Here is a 21,353-nt window from a genome sequence, read left to right as displayed (position 1 = left end):
ATTGCATAAAAACAGAAGAAAACAAAGCATAAATGAGAGTATTCGGGGTAGAAATGTTTCTACTGTGGACTGTGCATAATTCTGAAGAACTTCAGTTATGCATAAATAATTTTCTGTTTGGGGTGCAATAACTGAGCCTCTTAGTAGAGCAGGAAACATTAGTGGAGTGTTCCACCTCGGCATAGTGACTTACTGTGGCTTAGTTACTAGCCTATAGGAAGGAACATTTAATGATAGATCTATCCTTTCAATTATTCAATTATATTTAAATATTTAAAAATATAATTATTTTTCAAGACAAAAAGAAGTTGGTTCATTTGTTTGTTCGTTTTACTTGATTTGTGATGGATTCTATGAAGTCTGCATCTCTTCCTTACTCTCACTGTTCTACTCTGCTTTGACCATCCCAGAATTACCTGTCAGAAAGTGCTTCCCAAGTGCTATCCCATGCAGTATGTTGCAGTTTGGTACTAACCAGTACAAGGACCAACATTATTATAGGGATCTCTGATTTTAATACAAATTTGAATGAACATGTTTTGCCAGCAGCCCTCCTTACTTTAATGAGTGTATAACCTATCCTCTAGTTCTACCATATCCTTTCAGAGGTGTCATAACCAGACCTACGAGTAGAATTCAGGATGTGGTTGTACCATGGATTTGGCTTTGTGAGGTCATGGTGCCTCTCTGCTTTTTTTTTCTTTTCTTTTTTTCTCCTGACATATTTGAAGAGCTGTGTTTCATTGCAGAGCCTCAGCAAACCAACATTCTTGCTTACTGGCCAACCCTATTCAGCAGGCCAAGCTGTGGAATAACTGTTATGTAGAGACTGATGTCACAGTACAGCAGTTTCATTTAGCATGGAGAGACCCTGCAGAGAATCACTGCAGCCTGGGGAGACTGCCAGGAAGTTTGACAGGATTGCTGAGTCAAGTGTACACAATGCTTTTCAGTACTCTTTGTCTGTGTCTTTATGTCTAAAGTTGATCATTGTTCCCATGGTGATCAAGAAATAAAGAAGGCAGCCCAGATGTTAAAGAGACGCTGACCTAACAGAGTGATTACTCTGGTAACCCAGTCTCCACAAATAAAGGAGGAAGGGCTTGCTCTGTATATCAGGCCACCTCAACAAAAGGACTGTAATTATCACTGGGAACCTTTTTTTCCTTTCTGTAGATTTTTGAGGCTTAAATTAATGAACAGTCCCAAGGTAATTCTGAAAGAAGGACCATCATACAAAGACTCTAAAAACATCTGTATTGGCCAAAAGCCCATTTGTACCTAATAGTCTCTCTCATGTAGAAGTTGTGGATGCTATAGCCAAGAATATCAAATATGGAGTAAATACACAGTAATCTGATCCTGAGATACTACCCATTCTCTAACAGTCAGCTGGAGATTGCTTATCAGTAGCTGATAAAGCTGTCATGTAATGGATTTGGCTCGCCTCTCTTTGGGTTATTTTGTGCACTCTACCAAAAAAGTTTGGGTTGATTTCTTCCACTAACAAAAGCCATAGGGACTTATTACTGTTAGGGATTAGTATTAGGAATTTGGGACTGTTTTATTTCTACGTATATCACTGAAGTTAATACAATGTATACACTTCTTACAGAACTTCTTTATTTTATTAAATCAATTGTGAAAGAGTGATGTCAATTTATTCTATAGACAATGTATCTTCAGCTCAGCAGCATGGCATTTTGGGACTTCTGAAGCCATCAGACAGCCTTACCTGCATTAATTGCAGTACAGACTTTGAACAATGTGAGACAAGCAGATAGGACTGCAAACAGCACAGATTTCCTACTGTACTAAATACTTGCTAAAGTCTTTGCAAACTTATTAAGTCATACTGAGAAAGTAATTTCAAGCCGTGATATCCAACCCATCTTCTGTAGAATTCAGGAAGGATTTCTGAACTGTCTCTAAGTCCATGGCTTTTAACATGTGCAAATATTTTCAACTCTAATTTGAAAGAGGCTACCAGCCCTTCAGTCAAAGATAATACTTAATAAAACTTCTGTCTCCTAACTGTGTTAGTCCCTATTCACTGCTATCTTTGCAAGTTATCAAAAATGAATGCAATCATTTTAGTACAAGTTCTGGAGTGGTTTGTGCCACAAGCCACAGATAATAAACAGAAGAAAAGTTTCCAAATTTATAATGACCAGTTTTATTAATAAGAATTCAGATTTTATTTAAAAGAAACTTTAATAATCTGGACAACATTTCCCCATAGAAGCTTGGACAATCTCAGCTTAAATATGTTATCCCCATGTTTATTTCAAGTTTAAGTAAAAATTATTAAATAATGAGCTTGGAATGGATGAAATACTGAAATTTAGCCAATGGAATCACAGTGAGAATGTATTTAATATTTAAGTGACTTATGTTAATTTTTAAATAAATTACCACAAATGCACAGGGCCAAGCCTTCTTTTCAGGTAGGTGAGAAGCTTTCTACTTTATATCAGTGACCATGTTTATACTACATACACTAATATGGTATTGTACTGTACTCAGCCTTTCTGCTGAAGATACAGCCATCACCTTTCTTTAATGTTATTTAAAGTTTTAAGCCTAAGTGAATTATGACCTGCAAATATTTCTAAACTCACATCTCTGCAGAATTGACTTCCTGTGTACTTTTTATAACCATTCCACATTAAATTTCAAATTGATGAAGAGTGATGAGCTAACAATCTGCTTCGAAGAGAGGAATTTATGTTCAGACTGAGCAGTCCACATCTGGAAGATAAGTTATGTTACGTTTCAAAGATGTATTGAAGTAAAGGTAAAAGCAGACATGAGCGAGTGCTTTCAGTCTTCAGGTCTGGACAGAGCAAAGATTAGCTTAGTGTAACCTTGCTTACAGGATTCTACTCTTGATAATACAACTCATGTCAAATTGCAAATAAAAAGTTGTAAGGATTACTGTTCTTAATCCAAGGATGGTGGAAATGACTTATACCCGATTCTCACAGTACTTTGAAATCTTGAGCTTTATCTTTGCATTTACTCTTATCTGTGCATAATTATTCACACTGATTACCTAAGAAACAGCGGTTCAGCTACAGTCTTTTTTCAACCAGTGTGTTTGATAATCTATAATTCAGAAATTTCCCCGGTTTTATTTTCTGTGTAAGTTAGTCTTCTTTTTTGTTGTTTTGGATTTTTTCCAGTTATATAAAAATATGTGGGCCGAGATCCTTCAAGGCAACAAAGTTCTGAACAGACCTTCATGGTGGGCAGAATTTTGTGTTAATAAACCTGTTCCAGGAAGGCTGAGTTCAAGATTGTAAACCAAAGGACTTGAAAGAGGCTGGAGGATAGGCCTGAGATGGACACCATATTTCAGACATCAGGAGGAAATGTGTCTGTGTGTCAAACACTGATAGAGATTTTCATCAAGAAGTGCCAAGTCTTAAAGTAACTTTGAAATAAAGTCCAACTCTTCTCAAGGATTCTTAAAATAATAATGACAGGAGTGGGAGCAACACATCTGCAGGCTGTTCGTATTTACTCAAATGCAAAGAATGAAGATTCGTAGTGATTATTTCTTTGAAAAGTTTCTGTAAGTAAAATGTTCCAATCATTCCCTTCTCTTCACAGGCATATTATAGAAGTTAGATAATAAACATTTCCATTAGGGTTCATGAGCAAGCTGAATAAAGGATTCTATTATTCTAGGATAATATTATGAAAATGAATCTGAGGGAAGAAAGGAAAAAGGCATCAAGAACACCAACAGTGAAAACCCTTTAGAAGGGGATGGGAATCATTTCCCACAGCTGTATTAAGTCCTCGAGGCACTTCTGATTTACTTCATATGCTCTGCGTTAAACAAATGGATTGTCCTTTCAGTGCAGAAGAGGGCTGGATTTTTAGATAATCTGCCTTCATATCGTGTACATACAAGTAATTGAACGTGACTCATACATACATTTTAAAATGTATGATAATGCCAACAAAAAGCTCTTGAAGTTGTTCTTTGCTGATTGTAACATTTTCTGTACTGCAGAACTAATGTCAAGCTTGGGATACGGTGACAAACAGAAATTGCACGTATGTTTTGGGTCAGAATTTACTCAGATGGGTTGTAATAAATACAGTGTTAGATGAACACATGACAGTGATAGGCTTTATTGAATGTATTGGGATTTTTCTCTTTCAGCTATGCTTAGTCTAAGATAATTTTAACTATTAGACTTTTCTTCAGAAATTGAACAGACTAAGAAAATTTTGAAAATTTAAATATTTGATGCTGTGAAATATATTTAATATATGCTATGAAAACCTGGTTCCTGTTTTCCTTTATTATGTCTATGAAGTGATGTGGTTGTTTTACCCAAATTCTATTTTCCTTTTTTTAAGTAAACAATATCAATTCAAAGCAAATATTTATCATGTGCAAGTTGAGTATTACTTATGATTAATTATGGCTGATTTTTGGCTTGGGATGCTAAACAAGTGTGAGTTACTTGAGTGTTGAAGTTGACTTGAGCAGGATCAGACTCATGGAGTTTTACAGTGTCAGTATTTGAAAGTTTGTAAGGAAGTATTTACACACAGTGCAGTCAGGGAGTTCTGTAGGAACTTCTGCAGTTCCATCCAAATCTCACAGAGCAAAGGCAACATTTATTTCATAGAATCATGGAATTACCCAGGTTGGAAAAGACCTTGAAGATCAAGTCCAACTGCAGCCTAACCATAGTACTCTAACAACCCTTTGCTAAATCATATCCCTGAGCACCACACCCAAACGGCTCTTAAACACATCCAGGGATGGTGATTCAACCACCTCCCTGGGGAGCCTATTCCAGTGTTCAACTACCCTTTCTGTAAAGAAGTGTTTCCTAACATCCAACCTAAACTTACCTTGGTGCAACTTGAGGCCATTTCCCCTCATCTTGTCACCAGTGAGAAGAGACCTGCCCCATTCTCACTGTAAGCACCTTTGACGTACTGGAAGAGGACAATAAGGTCTCCCCTCAGCCTCCTTTTCCCCAGACTAAACAGCCCCAGCTTTCTTGGCCTCTCCTCATAGGGTCTTTGATGGAGAATGCATTGAAAGGACAGTGTTAGAATCTCTGAGTACCTGGAGGTGCTGTTTTCTCTGAAATATTTTGCTTTCCTAAGAAAATCCAATAGGTGGCATCTTCCATTGGGGAAAAAAAAAACTCTCAGCGCTCTGTAAGTGACACAGTCTCTTCCTGCCTCATTCCACATGGCTGGGAAGAAGGAAAATAAAGTGGCAGAGCTATATATAAACCTCCCAGAGCTGAATATAAACCTCACATACAGGCTAGAAGTCTATTTGTGAGGCCTTTGTAGCCCAGAATAAAAGGAGTGCTGGGTCCATTTTCTTAATCCAAAAAAAAAAAAAAGAAGAGAAATCAGCTGTGTTGCAATAGAACTGAAGACACAGCAAGCCCCACAAAACACAACAGGAGGAAGAATCATATCGTCTCTGTAGAAATATATCCCTAAACAGTTCCTGCTAACTTTATTTATTACTACTATTTAGTCAGCAACCATAAGACCTGATGAAAGCTGAGCTGTGCTGCGCTGATAAGGACTGTACAGAGTGACAGGGAAGTGTGCTGTTTGTACTGTAAAGCTCCTAACCTTGACTAGAGCAAGTACTGCATGGAGTCCATCAGCAAGAATATGATTATGGGCATTTAGAATTGCATACTCGCTAAAATGTGATGCTTATGGACACTAATATGAACTGTGCAAGTCTTCCACACAGCTTGCACCAAACTAAGGGCTTCAGCATGGTCCTTGAATATTCATACAGTTCACGGAAGGAGTTGGCCACCTGAACATTTTACTGCATTCTGGATCACAAAGTGCCAAAGCTGGAATAAGTAAGAGTGAAGCAGGTGTACAAGAAAACCATAAGAAAACCATAGGGAGCTGCTCTTTGTAACACCCCACATCTGTGTACCCCCACGCAGGGACTTTGCAAGCCAGGTGGTCAGCAGCTGCTGGGCTTTATATGCTGCCAGCAAAGGCTATCATCTCCATTTATTCACATTCAGTACAAAGCCATAGTGCAGCAAGAGGCAGGCTTATTCTGTGAGCTCAATAATTATTAAAGGCTTAATATATTTTAAATGAATGTCTACATGGAAAACATTCTTTAATCAGTGAATACTATGAATTTCTGACTTGTTATGTTAATTTAGGTCAACGAAAACAGATAAGAAAAATATCCTTTTCCTCTGAAATCAACTAATCCAAAAGTTCCAGAGGTCTCCTATATCAGCTTTTTCAAAGCAGATGAAATTGTGTGAACTTGCAGAGTTGCAGCATGGGGAAAGAAAGATGCAATGAAATTTGGCATCCAGTTCTCTTCTAAGTTGTAGGCCAATACTTCAACACCTACCACAAGATGTCATTATTATATGCAGTTTGTTCCTCTTTACAGGGCATTAAATAAGAGACCTCTGGCTGAACAGAAAAGTCATTTCCTTCCAAGTTCATGTGCCAGATAATATTGGATGTAACATTTTAACTTGGTTAGGGCACTGGGTCAAAGGCTGCCAAATAGCTTCAGCTCAGAACAATTTTGCTATGGGAATCTCTTCTTTCACGTGAAGGCAGGCAGCAAAGTCTGTCGCCAGAAAGCTGATGCCAAGCAGATAACTAAAGAAACCCTGAATTACAGTTATTAATGTGCCCATTGTAGCTTGTCTCCTGGATGGTGGCATTTCTTTTCCTTGTGACTCTGTCAAGCATCCTGCACTCCAAGAGTATTTCAAACTGGTTTCCACTGTGTTGTGATTTTTGTGCTGATGAGACTCAACTAAACCAAAATGTTGTTTCATATCAGAAAAAACCAAAGTGTTCTTGGGCAACAGGACACTGAATGCACACCCTTCCTTGCTGATGTGGCACAATACGTAGATGGACATTCCACATTACATTTTGCAGTAGCAGTGGTGTCAGAAGTGGTGATTAGGGAGTCAGATGGGATCGTACCAGCTTCAGAGCTGCAGATGTGTAGATTCAGCTTTCCACATGTGCCCGTTTTCTGCACAGAGGCATGAACACACACACTGCTGTTTCTGTCTGTAATCCTCATTCCCACAGTAGTAACTGTTTTATCTTGTGTTCTGCAGTATGGTAAGTTTCTCTGCTGTTTGTCTTTATTCGTGTATTTTCCTTTCTGACCTAATGTGTTTTCAGACCTGAGTTGTGATTTCACTCCAGTACATACTGCTGTCAGATGCATGAACATCCTCTTGGAGTACTGAATTCCACAAGTTTTGCTAGTGTTTTGTTATTCCTGAGTCTCATTAGGCTGAGATCAGACTAAAGCTCCGGATTGTTTTAGCTCGGTTCACTGGCCTAAGGAGAACTGTGAGCAGAGGGGAGATCACAGCTTGAGGCAACCATGTGATGCTATAATCTGAGGCAGATGGATCCAGCCAAGGGTAGGACAGCCATGATCACAGCAGGCTGCCCACAGCAGTGTCAGTGGGAACAGAAGCATCAAGCTTTACTCTTCCCCAAGCAAGTCAGGCCACTGGTTTATCAAACACAAGCAGAAAATTTCACATCATTTCCTTTCAGAGGCAGAAAGATAGAGAACTGCAATGTTTGATGAAAGCAACCTTTTTCTCTCCGAATTTTGTAGCAGGGCTGCACTTGTTCAGTCTTCCCACAGCTTGAATTTCCTTCTTGAACAAATGCAGCTTCTATCACAACTTCCTTCACTGTGTTTGTTAAAGAATAGGCTGGCGGGTGTGTGGCTAGAACAACTTCCAGTGGATTTCCTGAAACAGTTTACTGGTGTAAACTTTAGTATCCAGCACCTGCTGAGATTTGCAGAAGACTGCAAAGATGAGAGGCTGTGGTAGATCACTCCCTGCAGTCCCATGCTCTTCCTTCCTCCCACAGGGCACCTTCCCCAGCTCATGTCACCTACTTGTTACCTTCTCTGCGTTCATAGTTTTGCTGTAAACCCATTTTTTGCCAAATCATAACATATCCATCGTTATTCCTCCTTTTCTGCAAAGAACATCTTTAAGCAGCAGGTGATTTGACAGAGAAGATGCCTCGATCCATGATGATTTTGTTTAGAAGGGCAATTGCTTGCAAAGTACACAGAGAGGTAACCTGGAGTTAGAAAATAGCCTGGGTAAGGACCAACACAGAGCCCTAATTCTAGCGATACAATATATAGAGCAATACAATAAATATAAATTCCAAAGTTCATACCAAATAGGCTTTGTCAGGCAAAATTGGTATCATTGTTGGAGAAGTTTCTAGTGGTCTTCAAACTAATTTTTATTAAACGCATTTGAGAAGCAATATGCATACATACCTCTAAAGCACTATAATTGGTTTCACATTACATTGTGGTTTAAAAAAATCAGGATTCCATGCACAAGTAGCACACATAAATTGGATTAAGAACATCCTAACTGACAAGGTCTCAGAAAGCCGTCAGTGAGGACATTATTACATATATACAGAAAGCTGTAGGGACATTATTAAGGATAATTCTATACCTGTTACTGCTTATTATTTTCATAAGTGAGCTGGGAAGTATGTGTAAATTCTCTTGTATTAAAATGTGCATAATCGGTGTACTGATAAATAAAGCTTGAGATACAGCAGTGGTCTAATGAGATACAGTGGTCTAATAAGTTTAAATCAGCCTTTTTCTGCTGATCCCACTATTGCAACAGCTCCCTCAAAAAACAGGGGTAGAGATCGATTTTGTCACTCTAGGTCAGATAAGGCTAAGGTGAAGTTTTCCTCTCCACAGTGGCTGACTGCTTTCATCAGCAACTGCTCTGTATTAATGTATTTGGGAGCGAAGTTTGTGTTTACAACTTTTAAAGGTTACAGAAGTGTTGCAAGAAGAGTGAGAAAAGATCCTCACGTTTTTTCTTGTCCAGCCTATCACATCCAGACTTAGACCCATAAAAATGCTGGTCTGCCTGGAGAGTAGAAACTGCGTGGTGGATAATGAAGATTTATTTATAACAGCAACTCAGAGCAGTCAAGGTGGGCAAGCAACTTGGTGTGGTCTCCTCATGCGACGCAGTAGCAAAGACTCACATAACACATTTTAGACATGGCTAACATAGGAGAATGGTGTGGAGGAGGGTAATTTTGTCTCTGTCTGCGCTCACAGACACCAGATTCCAGACTTCTTCCTCAGTTCAAAAACCAGCAAAGGATGCAAAAAGGAGCAACAATATTGACTTCAAAGCTGGAAAAAAGTATAGTACAAGGGGAAGGAGGAGGAACTCAGTGTTTAGCATATCAAAGAGGAGATTAAAATATGATGCGATTACAACGTTAGTGGCTTGTCCAAAAGTGGAACAAAATGTTGGATGTCAAAACAAATCTAATTTGTGTCCAGCAACTAAGAAGAGGTTTAAGGAAATGGTTTACTTTGAAGGAAAGTGTGTGCATAATCACATACTATTTGGGACAACCAAACAATGGCCTATGGTTGCATGCTGTACAGAGTAAATCTTTTCAGAACAGCTGGTGCCATTTGAACTGCCGTCTCCAAATGTACTTCTGTGAGTGTCATTAAATAATGATTATTTTTTCTTTTCTTTTTAGCCCACACAAACCTTTGGCTTTTTCCATCTAGTTTATCAATGATGAGTGTTGGAAAAGTTCAAGACTGAGCACTGGCTGAATTACACTGTGTGATGGAGGAGCCAGAAAAAACATATCTCCTGAGGAGTATTCCCACTTGCAAATTTATTTTTGATACATAGAGGGTGGAATTGGGTTTTTGTGCTTGTTTTGATTTCTTTACAAATTGTTGTTGAAAGAATGTCTTCCAGTTTCAGAGGAACTGCATATTCCATTCCAGTGCAAAACTATGGACAAGCTCCACAGCCAGAAGCATGGAACAGGGGTAGCACAATTTTCACATAGTGTAGAAAAACTGCCTCCATCACCCAAGGAAGGGTAGTGCCATCCAATCTTTAATGGGATCATAAAAGGGAAGCAACACTCAAATGTGTAACAAAAACCAAGCAACCTGCAGCCCGGCTATTTGTTCAACAGAACTCTTGGGCTGAGCTGTGCAATGCAGCAAATAAAACCAAATATTGCTTTTAACAGCAGTTGCATGGAACATTGTTTATCTAAGGCACAACCAATAGGTATGGATTCATCCAGAGCTGCTATATGGTTTCACCTGTGGGCTTAGTTCCAGGGTAGCCCAGTGACAGTCATCAGATGGTGCACCACTGTACTACATGCTTCATGAGCGAGAAATTCTCTTAGGCCAGCAGGATGATAGTGAGAGCACAAGTTCAAGGACTGTCCTTCTGTGTTTTTGGCTCAGTTCTTGTTTTTGGGTTTCTTTAAGGTTTTTGTTTGAACCTTAAAGAGGATCAAAGAAAATTTTACCTTTCGATCTACCAGAATGTCTGTTTTGACAGGCAAAGAAATAGAGACAGCACTACTTAGCCATGTCCTATCATCCTCAGTCCATTTTTTTTCTGGTTTCTCTTCACTGTGAGTCCAGTTCTGCAGCAAAATTTGGACCATTTGCAGTTTCACTTCTGTTGCCAGTTCCCTGTTCATTGTGGGAGGATTCCATATGCAAGCAGAGGATGAGTTACCGTGTGTTAAGAAATAATCCTGGCACTCAACTGTTTGAGTCATCTCTCTGTTTGCTTGACTTCTCCCATAATACTTTAATCCAAATCTTGATTCACAAGCTAATCTCGCAAGACAGGATTTTAGACATTTTGAGAAAAAAAATGTTTTTTTTTCTTTCTGACCTGTAAATATTGCAGTTGAAAAAGAATATTTTACTTCAACTGAGATTAGAGAGCAAAAGCTTCCATAAAATATTTGTTTCTGAGATGTTTAACTTACAACATGAACAATTATTGCTTGTTTTATATGAGAGGGACACAGTAGCATTGTGGTTAATAATGAGGTGTGTTTTACCATTTCTCAGAGCCATCACATTACTTCTGCAGGACAGAATCTTTTTCTCCTATGCATTCAAATGCTCATTCACATATAACAGATTAAAAAGAATCTATTAAAAGTTCCCATAAAGATATTTATAGATGTTCCCTCATCACAGGACTTCAGGTGACGCAAGATCTTATCTGATCAAATGCTGTTCTTCAAGACAAGATTAACTGTATCTGTGTAAGTCTTTAAATTTGACCTTTTCTCAAGTACAGACTCAAAGTTAAGTTGTAATTAACATTCTGGAACAGTCTAGTGTGGTTATTGTTGAAGTGTAGTATTTTTTTCATCACATGTTTTTGTAGGATTCTTGGTGTAGAGAGAAGGAGGGCTTGCTGAAATGCTTGAAGTTACAAACCGGGGTCCCACCATCATAAATACTGTACAAAGCTCTCAGAAACAAACTGCCCATTATCTTCAGCCCATTGCAGTATAAATAGCGGGCAAGAAATAATGCATTATGAGCACATTAACATCAATACAGGATAGCAGTATATACAGCATTAGTATTCCAGTTCCCTATTTTGGCCACATCTTCCTTATATGCTCAGTGTCATGGGAGTTTAAAGGGGAGACTCTAAAAGTAGTTGTTGGGACAGATATCTGGAAGTTTTCAGAGACCTTCCTAATTCAGAAAGGAAGGTTATGAGAAAACAGGTAACCAGTACTTGTCATCAAGGATGGCATAATTGAGGGTGGAGTACATAAATTATCAGCGAATGAAAGATTTCAAAAGTAGGATTAGGCTTTGATGAACCTTGAGAGTGAAGACAAGAAGTCACATTTAATCTAGTATAGAAGACATTGGAAAGATATGAAGAACAGGGGACAGTGCCAAGTTCCTGTGCTAATAGAACGTGCAAATAATTTCTTGGATTTGGCATGGAAATTATATGGATAAAGCTTCATTTTTCAAGGCCAGAAGAAAAGAAATAATGGATTCATAGAAGATTGAGTAAGTTTTACTGTGTGAGAGACAAAAGTCAACAGTTATTGCATGAAACTCCTTAAAAAACTGTTGAATGCTTGGACATAAGGTCCATACTGTCTCACAGTAGGTTTTCATCCATAATGGAAATCTCTGCTTTAAGTAATTACATCTGTGACATTTGTTTTTCAGTTATTTTTTGCTTCCATATGTATCTAGGCAACACCTGGAATAATATTATTCTCTAAAAACATCTTAAAATCCAGCGGTTTGTTGCAGCATGTTGCAACATTTACAAGATACAGATCTCATAAACACATGGACACAGGCAGATACACCAACACACACATTTATTTACAAGCCAATCTGTGCACATGCGTACAGACTAAAAGTAAGTGGTTTTTAAGTGCTTGGATGAAACTGGCTTAGCCAAGTCATTTTCCCTCTAGGTGTTAACTCTTATTGTCAGAATTCAGCTAGAAATGAATGTGAAAGGTTAGGCACATGTGTATAACTGAACCAAGTGCTTTTTAACAAGGAGTCATAATATTATCAGAGCAATTAACACTTTATTAAAATGTTATGAATGGCAAAGAGGTAAGGAGCTATTTGTAAGGTGGTGTTAACTAGCCATGTTTAAAATTAAGGTTAATAAGACTATTATCTCAAGAGTAACACTGTAAAAATGGGAGAGGGAACTCTCTTATTACATTTAAGAATTGCAGCAGAATTGCAAGCATAGTTACATTTTAAGTTTATGAGAAAATTTTGGATCATTTCATTGGTCTAATGAAGTTGCAGTTACACTTTTGAGTAGTAAAGTCACAGAAGGGATTTAGTGTCGCTTTAACAAATGCATCCGACAGAAGATATTATACTTCTAATTATCTCAAGATGACTAGAGCTCAGAAACAAGCTATTTCATTTTAATTAAAAATCAGAGGACCTAATAGCAGTGGTATGCCTAAACAGCCTGGGGAAATCATTCGTTGTTTTGTGGTTGCTATGAGAAAACTCAGAACTATATAATGTCCATGGATTAACATATAGGGATGTAAATTCAAAATGCTTTTAAGAGCTTGAAGCTTTCATGCAAACTGCATTTTGATGCATACAGCTACTCTAATTGCTTAAGCACATTTCATTGTGTTTTAAATGATTACATTATACTGTTTCCATGTTTCAAATACAAACTCACTCTAAAATCCTTCCTTACCGCACAGGATACAAATTATGCTACAGTGTGCACCTATGCAAACTCTAATGTGTCTCATACAGATTACAGTGGTAAAGCAAACAAGTCAACATATAATAAAGAAAATGAGAAAAAGGGAAGGGAAAGAAGGGAAGGGAAGGGAAGGGAAGGGAAGGGAAGGGAAGGGAAGGGAAGGGAAGGGAAGGGAAGGGAAGGGAAGGGAAGGGAAGGGAAGGGAAGGGAAGGGAAGGGAAGGGAAGGGAAGGGAAGGGAAGGGAAGGGAAGGGAAGGGAAGGGAAGGGAAGGGAAGGGAAGGGAAGGGGAAGAAGGGGAAGAAGGGGAAGAAGGGGAAGAAGGGGAAGAAGGGGAAGAAGAAGGGGAAGAAGAAGGGGAAGAAGGGGAAGAAGAAGGGGAAGAAAGGGAAGAAGGGGAAGAAGGGGAAGAAGAGGAAGAAGGGGAAGGGGAAGTAAAAAGATGAAGGGACCAGACTGAGATTTTCAATTCCTTATTTATTTACCCTAAAACTGTTTAAATTGGACAAAAATCACATGCATGTGTTAATTCTTATCACACATGACATGAATTTTGGAAGAGGTGGGGGAAAGTGCTGAGAAGACAACCTGTGGTTTTTTTTTCCATGCAAGAACAAAGTGCAGGACATGAACTGAAAGCAGCATCTCTGGCAGTGTGCTGGGCCTGCACCTGCCCATCTCCAGTGGTCCAGACAATAACAGCATCTGTGGAGGCTCAGGCTGAAACATCTGCATTTTGCTGTTTACACAGTTCACCAAATGTTACCAAATTACTGAGGCAGTCTGTGATTCAGGAGAAGGGCTTCTGGTGAATGTATGGGAAAAACCTTTTTATCTGTGCTGAATAATGACCAGAAGCAGTTTTATGATTGCACTGGTTTGTTTATGCAGCAATGGAACAGCTGACACTGATGTTTTCTCCTCCCACACTGTTGAAATTCATTTTATTTCTGGTTATTTTAACATTTCCATTATTTTTATTAAATACATTTTACCATGCTGCATTCCTACCTTTTGGGGAGAGTCACTAAGTGCAGAAAGAAGGCTGTGTTCAGAGCTACCAATTTGCACAGCTAAGTCATGCCCTCCAAGGACATTACAGCAGTGGCTCAGTATGATGGACCTGGGCTCTGCCTTGTCTATCACCTCACCTAAAAATATTCCTATCTCCAGGAAACAACATCAGATAAACAGCCATCCATCTGCTGCCAGCTAGCATTTCAGTCTCAGTAGGAAAGCCAAAGGGCAGCCACTGTGGCTGGACAGCAAGATTTGTGTTTTGCATGCAGTTTTGGTCCAATTTGAACAATTACCATGTTTCTTTCTAATTTCCCACAAACTACTCCTCAGAAAATCAGCTGCAGAAACACTGTTATATGGTCTTCCAGGCACCACATTCCAGAATCCTCCTACTCCTTTGCAACTGGCCTATTCCTGTGTGAAAACATTTCAAAAGCTTTATCTCTGGGTAGAACATGCACATAATTGAAAATGATTTGGGCCTTCTCTTGTCTCTTCTGAGCATTTTTACACCTTCAGCTCTATACAAACTCACCTCACTTTCCCAGACAAGGCGGGTGGTAGGGCCACATCCATCACTGTCACCTGTAGCAGCACCAATAGCACTGTATTGGTGGGACAACCATTCATGACTTCTTTCAGCTGTGTTTCTCCTGTCATGACCTTATCCCAACCTGTAATGCGCCCTCCAATGCCTTAACTTCCCAACATGAGGCATTTGTACACAAAGTCACATAATGAGGCAGCATGGTGGGATTTTTATGCCTCAGATACAAATCTTAGGAGCCTATCTGGCACAGGAGGCCAAGAGATACTGACTTATTCAATGATGAAGCATTGCAACACAGTGCAATAGGTGCTGTATGTAGGCATCTCAGAGTGCACAATCTGCTTGCAACACTCTCAGGTCCCATGTTAGGGTGCAGAACTGGATTCAGTCAGCCTACAGATTTATGAACCACTATAGCATAGGGGTGGTAAAATATCTGTATTGCTGCACTGAGTGTGTCTGAGATGTGCTCAACAGGATGCAGGAATCTCCAGGGTAGTGTATCACTGGTTTCTGGTATTTCAACTTGTATTCTGCCTCAGCAGTTCTCACATCTGGCCTATCTGAGAAGGAAAAGCAGGAATTTAATTCACTAAGTTAAAGTTAAATTGATTCAGGCTTCATGTTGAAAGAACATGTGCTGATATCCCATAGCACCAAGAGCTGTGAGGTAGCCCATACCACCTCAGATACACTGCCCATGCCTCAGAGCAGCTTCTCTGGCATGGTAACATTAAGCTGTCTGCACCTCTTTGCTAAAACTGCATTTGATATAGCTTCCCTGAAGAGTCAGAATGAACAGTAGCATCATCTTGTTCACACAAGCAAATAATAAAAGAACAACCCATGAAGAAGCTGTCACCATTTTTCTTTCTCCTTCCACTCACTGTGAGTAGAGGAGGAAGAACTAAGAACCCCCTAAGTACCCCTTTGCATATTACAGATATTCCTCACACTAGAAGCCCTGGAGGCACAATGAGCTGAAATTATATCCCCATACTTGAAAATCTAAGCACTTGACTGTACTGCATGGCAATGAAAGCATAACCAACACAAGAGCACTTTTTCCAGCATCTTTAAGTAGCTGAACACTGGGCTAAGAGTACATAAATTGATAGTTTCTATGGCAAGATCTTTTTTTTCTCCAAGATAAAGGTCAAGCACATCTGGAAAACATAATAGCTGTGTCCTATAGAGACTACATCAACTATCGTGCTGCCAAAATCTACTATAAACAGGCACAAAGGGCCAATCTGCTGATTTTCCCAGCTGTCACTGGTTTATTTAAGAGGCTAAGTCAGTTTTCAATTATCATTCTGTTAAGAAAAATGAAATCTATTGTGGAAGATCTGTGCCAAATTAGCACTGCTGCATGCTACGTTTCCTTGAATCTTGAGTTCTTTTTCTGTTGTTCCATTTATCTCCTTGGATTGTTTATGATTATTAAATGGTCCCTAAAATCTTTAGCTGGTGTCACAGAAAAGGATCAAGTATCTCCTTGAAACAGTTGTAGCATGGAACTTGCTTTAAATGGGACAGAGAACATCTGTGCCAGTCTAAGCTGTCCAATGGATGTTTTGAACAAGTGAATATTCATCCTCACTGTAATTATGCTACTCAAAATTGATTAGCACAACTATGGGTGAAAAAGGTTGTTACATGCAAAAGAATAAACATAAGAAAATATGTATAAATATCTATTATATATATATATATATATATATACACACACACAAATATAAAAGCATGCTTCTATAATATATGTGTATATATTGTAAATTGGAATGAGACAATGCTATTTTAGGGGAACAACTTTTAAAAACAGTATTTGAAATCTGAGCAAAAAAGGTGAATTGGAGCCTTATCTGTCTGGTCATATATAATGGAACTGAAAATAGGAGAGGAGGAGTCAGAAGGGAAGATCATAAGCAACCATAAATGCACCTGAAGTTAATACTTGGCTGAAGCATGGTGTGAAAGAGACCAAGAATATGCCCAGGAAGAAACTGCCATTGCTTCTTTTGTCACTAGCAATATCATTTCCCTGAGGAAACAGAAGAGAAAAGGGGAGTCAAATTAACATTTGCTTGTAATTTCTTCCACACATTAAATGAAAAGATAACACTTGAAAAAGCTACCGTATGTGTTTGCTATGGATTTACAGCACAGCCCTGTGTAGTTGCTGCCCACATACTTCATCATGGCCTCAGCTAACTTTTAGACTGCTGTCTCACTAATTGGGCCCTTACTGGACTTTTCTTTGGCTCCAAATATATTTGATTTACTGGCAATGTAGACATACAGAATGCATGAACACACAGATGTATACATAAGGAACAAACTTTCTTCTGCTTATCAGTCAGCATCTCTATAGTCTCTGGTTGGCTACACTTTGTTATAAAGAGACAAAACAGACACATATAATGTCTTCATAAGATTCTTTTTATGTCTTTATTTAATAGACTAGAGAGAGTTAAAAGTTTGTGAAAATGATCAGCTCCTTCATTTACACAGAATCTTAGTAGATCAGTAGAGACAGAAAATGATTAAATGTCTGCCTTGTAAGGTGGCTGAGGAAGAGTGATTTGTTTTCCTAGGAACCCTGAGTTATTGAAGATGATGAAGTCTGGCCTCAGACCCAGGAGAAAGGGAAAGAGTGAACCAGAGTGCAAGGGGAGAGGCTTGGATGAATCAGCACATCTGGGACAACAGCAAAGTGATACCACAACCAATATGTTAACTGGAATCTGGTGGAGCAGCAGGTGCACGTTAGTCAGCATCTATCAGGAATATTCACAAACAAAAGTCTGGGCAGCTCCAGAATTAATGGGCTTCTCTGAACATGACTCTGTCTCCTGAAAAAGTGCCAAAATAGCCAATTTTATGGAAGGAAGGAGATCTTCCCGAAAGTTCCAGAAATACTAAGCTCTGTGGTGCAGTCAGCATGCCCAAGGGACAGGATGATATCCAGAGGGACCTAGAAAGGCTCGAGCAGTGGGCTCAGGTGAACCCCGAGCACAAATCCAGGTGTGATGCCTCGCTCCTGGGTCATGGCTATCCCTGCTATCAGTACAGGATGGGAGAGATCTGTAAATCTACATTTGCACTTCAATTTACATTTACATGTCTCCAGATCTGAAGCCAGCCAGCCTCAGTGAGACCTAGAAAGTAGCCTCTGATATCCATCTAGGGCCTTTGTCCTTTACAGCCATCACAGGGAGAAAGAGTGAGGCATTCCACTGATGGAGATTTCCTCTGCTCCCAAACTGCTGTTTCTGAGCAAAAATATGCACATAAGCCAGAAAGAGGGGAAGAACATGGAAGCAATAGCATTTCAGATTAGTTCATTTTGAGTATGTCTCAATGCATGAAAATTTAGGTGACAACTAATATCATTTGGGGGGTTATTTATTTACTGAAGCTCTGTATTGGTTATTGGACTTTTTTAGCATTTTAAACTGCCAGTTCAGTAGGACACAATCTCTCATCCATAGTCCAACACAAGAGAGATGAACCAATTCCATTCCTCTCTAAGACTTCTTATCAACAGAAGATAAAAGCACACAAATCCAATCTGCAGCTGCCACTGAAAGGCACTGTTTCAGACCATGCTGTACCTCTGCTACTAAACCAAGCAAGTTCAGAGTGCTGTTATGCACCAGAGCCAGCTGGCACAGATGGATCTGTCTGCTCATAAGTTTGCATCATCTCCAGGATGGCGCAGCTGTGAGTAGGGAATGACCCCAGGAGGAGCTGGTACACTGCTGGGGAGCACTGCCTGGGGCGACAAACAGAGATTTCAGCAGTAATTTTCAGAAATGAGGTAGCCAATGGTATACGGACTCATTCTTTGGAAGCGGCCACATGGAGTGAAAATCTCTCTATTATACAATGAATTAATGCTATCAAATTCCCTGTGATCATCAGAAATGTGTGACAGTAAAGCGGACTGTCTTTCATAGTCTGTAAACATGCCTTGACTTTAGAGCTGGAAAAATATCCAGTGCTCCAGATGTGGAGCTAATTGAAAAACATTCTATGTTTGTATTTATTTATTCAATCTAGTGGTGTCCTTGGTTGCCCAGAGGAGCTACTGAGAGTAGTTTCTACTGTGCTGGTGGTTAGAGTTAGGTTACACACACTTTCAGAAATTCAGCTCTCTGCCACTAATGAATTGTTCAGCGTGGCTTCAGGGTAATGACACAGTTAGCAGAAGCAGGCCAAATCCGTCCCAGGTGAAAATCCACTGATGTCAGTGGTTTTATTCTCGATGATGCGCTTGTTCCAGTGCGTGTAGAAAACATGTAGAAAGAAAAGCCTTGCACAATGACTTACATGGATTTCCTTTGCCTTTTTCTAATAGTAATCCTACAGTACGCTGGGTGAAATGTAAAATGTGAAATGCATTCACAGCAACAGCTCATTTCTGTGGATCAACTCAAAAGTTCAGTCTATTAATAACTGTTATCTGTTTTTACCTGTGTCCTTTACAATTGCACCTATAGGTATATAAAACAGGAGCTGTTCCATTCCCTAACCACATGCTATTTTTTTTTTTTTTTTTGAATGACCAAAATCCAATTACTGTCTGTTTCATGCATGGATTTTCTTCAGCCAAACCCATGTCTAGGGCATGGCAGGCCAAAGAAAGGCGAATCTGGACTTCATTTCTGTCCTGAATGGGGCATTGTATATAACAACCTAATAGGCGTTTCATGCCCAAAAGACTCACACAGTCCCATCCATCGATTATTTACAGGCAGGCTTTTTGCAGTGATGCCACCACAGCTGCAAGACTTCTATCCTAAGAGGTAAGAAAGTATGTGCAGATCAAAATTAAAAGTACAGGACAGCTGTTTCACTCAGGAGATGTAAGGAGTCTGTGTCAGAGTTCCCAAAGCATTCTGATTCGGGGTTATGCCATTACTTCTTCCAGGCTTTCCAGAAGAATTGTATCGCTGTTGCCCTCATAGCAAGCAAACCTTGGTACTGGTCTTCCTAGGCAGACAGGCTGCCTGAAGCATCTCCTTGATTTAGTATCACCATCTGAGATGGGTAAAACCCAAGAAAATCATGGTCCTGGTCAAGATTTTTTCCAGAGGCCACTAGTGGGGGGTTAACATCATAAGTAAAGACATCTTTCCTATTCCTGTTGCTTTCTAAATCATAATGGCAATGCGGGCAAATTTATTACTATCTTTCTAATATACTTGATACTAATCCAAAAAGTACAACCTTCACTTTTATTATGTCCGGAAAAAAAAAACCAAAAACACACACACACACACAAAAAGTGTTTTTATAATGGTCTGCTTAAGTGTGACCTCTTAAATTATCTGTGCTAGTGGGTTGTAGCAACAGTTCCCCAGCTGTGCTGTTATTCATCAGTAACCATAGAAATTAAAGTGCTGCCAAGTATGTGCTCTTTGTTTTTTTCGAAGAGCTGGAAGATGATGCAGTGATGTCTTTGCCCCTCCTGACTTAATTGTGAACTCACCCACTGGCAGACCTGATGGAGAGGTAAAGGCTAAGCTTGCTTTCATTGGAAAGCTCAGTTACCAGCAGGCTCAGGCAGTAACACCATTTATGTTGGTGCATTTTTCAAAAAGCTTCCAGTTAGAAATAGGATGTGGTAGAAAGTCATATCCTGTTATTCAGTAATTGTAGTCTTTAATGAAAATCTTTGTTATTTGCTTATGTTTGTTTGTTTGTTTTCACTGGACTGAAACAGTGTTGGTATTTTTAGCCAACTGATTTATTTTGGAAATAGTTTGAAAATCAAGAAAATACCACAACACACCACACTGGTTCAAATAAAGAAATGAGTATAAACACCACAGTGAAATTGCCAACTCAAGATTCCCAACAAATTAAGAAGTCTTTATTTAGCTCCTACTCTTTCAATTATAAAACATTTCTTGTTTTACTTTTCTCAGAGATAAAGGAATGGCAAAGGACAGCAAGCAAATGATTCCGGCTGGTGCTTTTACAGGACCTACACAGTTGCTACTCAAGAGATTTCTCTCAAAGAGATCTCAGCGTGGGCTGATTTCCATCAAACAATTTATCCTACTAAGGTACCTGTCACAACTCAAGCAACTCTTCCCCAGCTTTTGGGGAGGGTGGAAGTAAAGGGCTCCTTTATAGAGAAGTAGTTTTTCTCAGTTGGCACCTGACTTCTTAGATGATACTTTGTGAACGGAAGAATCAAGTCGGTCACACCTTGAATGAGAGACACTGAACTTACACACCAGGCCTGAACATTAAGAGAGTATTAGTCTCTTGGAATCTTTATCCCAACTATTCAGATTTTCATGAAAAAATTGCAATTCCCTAACTGCACATTGGAAATAAAAGCATTTCCAACCGATCATAAACCTAAACTTCTTTGCAAAATGCTGGGCATATGGTGCATGCAGCCTGCTGAATGCCATAGAGGATTTCAAATTTACCTGTACTCGAGAAGCAAAACAATGTGTGGAAAAAGGAATAAAATTCAGTCCTCTTGGTGGTAAATGGAAATGGCTGCAATGGATAGAACAGTTTTTCTATTTGCTAAAAATGCAGTTCAGTTTTGTAAGTAGAAAAATAAATTTCTTAGCAGCTGGTATAAAGTGTAATTGAACTGATGGAAAGTTTGGCTGG

General features: G+C 39.2%; 1 protein-coding gene across 12 annotated transcripts in view; it reads left to right on the top strand.

The window, feature by feature from the left end:
* Positions 1-21,353, top strand: part of ACOX3 (acyl-CoA oxidase 3, pristanoyl) — a 50,956-nt gene that overhangs the window by 26,847 nt on the left and 2,756 nt on the right. For 4 of the 12 annotated variants that reach the window (XM_032444153.2, XM_015862691.3, XM_085547447.1 and 1 more), the window contains exon 18: positions 3,186-4,401. The exons of 4 other annotated variants lie outside the window; for them this stretch is intronic. In XM_032444153.2, the coding sequence (XP_032300044.1) occupies positions 3,186-3,305 (120 nt within the window). In that variant the 3' untranslated portion in view covers positions 3,306-4,401. Of the gene's footprint in view, positions 1-749; positions 1,039-3,185; positions 4,402-9,600; positions 9,772-17,305; positions 18,742-19,467; positions 19,503-21,353 lie in introns of those variants that run through there. 4 more of the 12 variants (XM_015862690.3, XM_085547444.1, XM_015862689.3 and 1 more) reach the window with 4 other exon arrangements.

Source organism: Coturnix japonica, chromosome 4 (assembly GCF_054131305.1).
Source record: "Coturnix japonica strain WE chromosome 4, WE-NBRP24, whole genome shotgun sequence".
NCBI lineage: Eukaryota > Metazoa > Chordata > Aves > Galliformes > Phasianidae > Coturnix > Coturnix japonica.
This window is presented reverse-complemented; position numbering and strand designations above follow the sequence as displayed.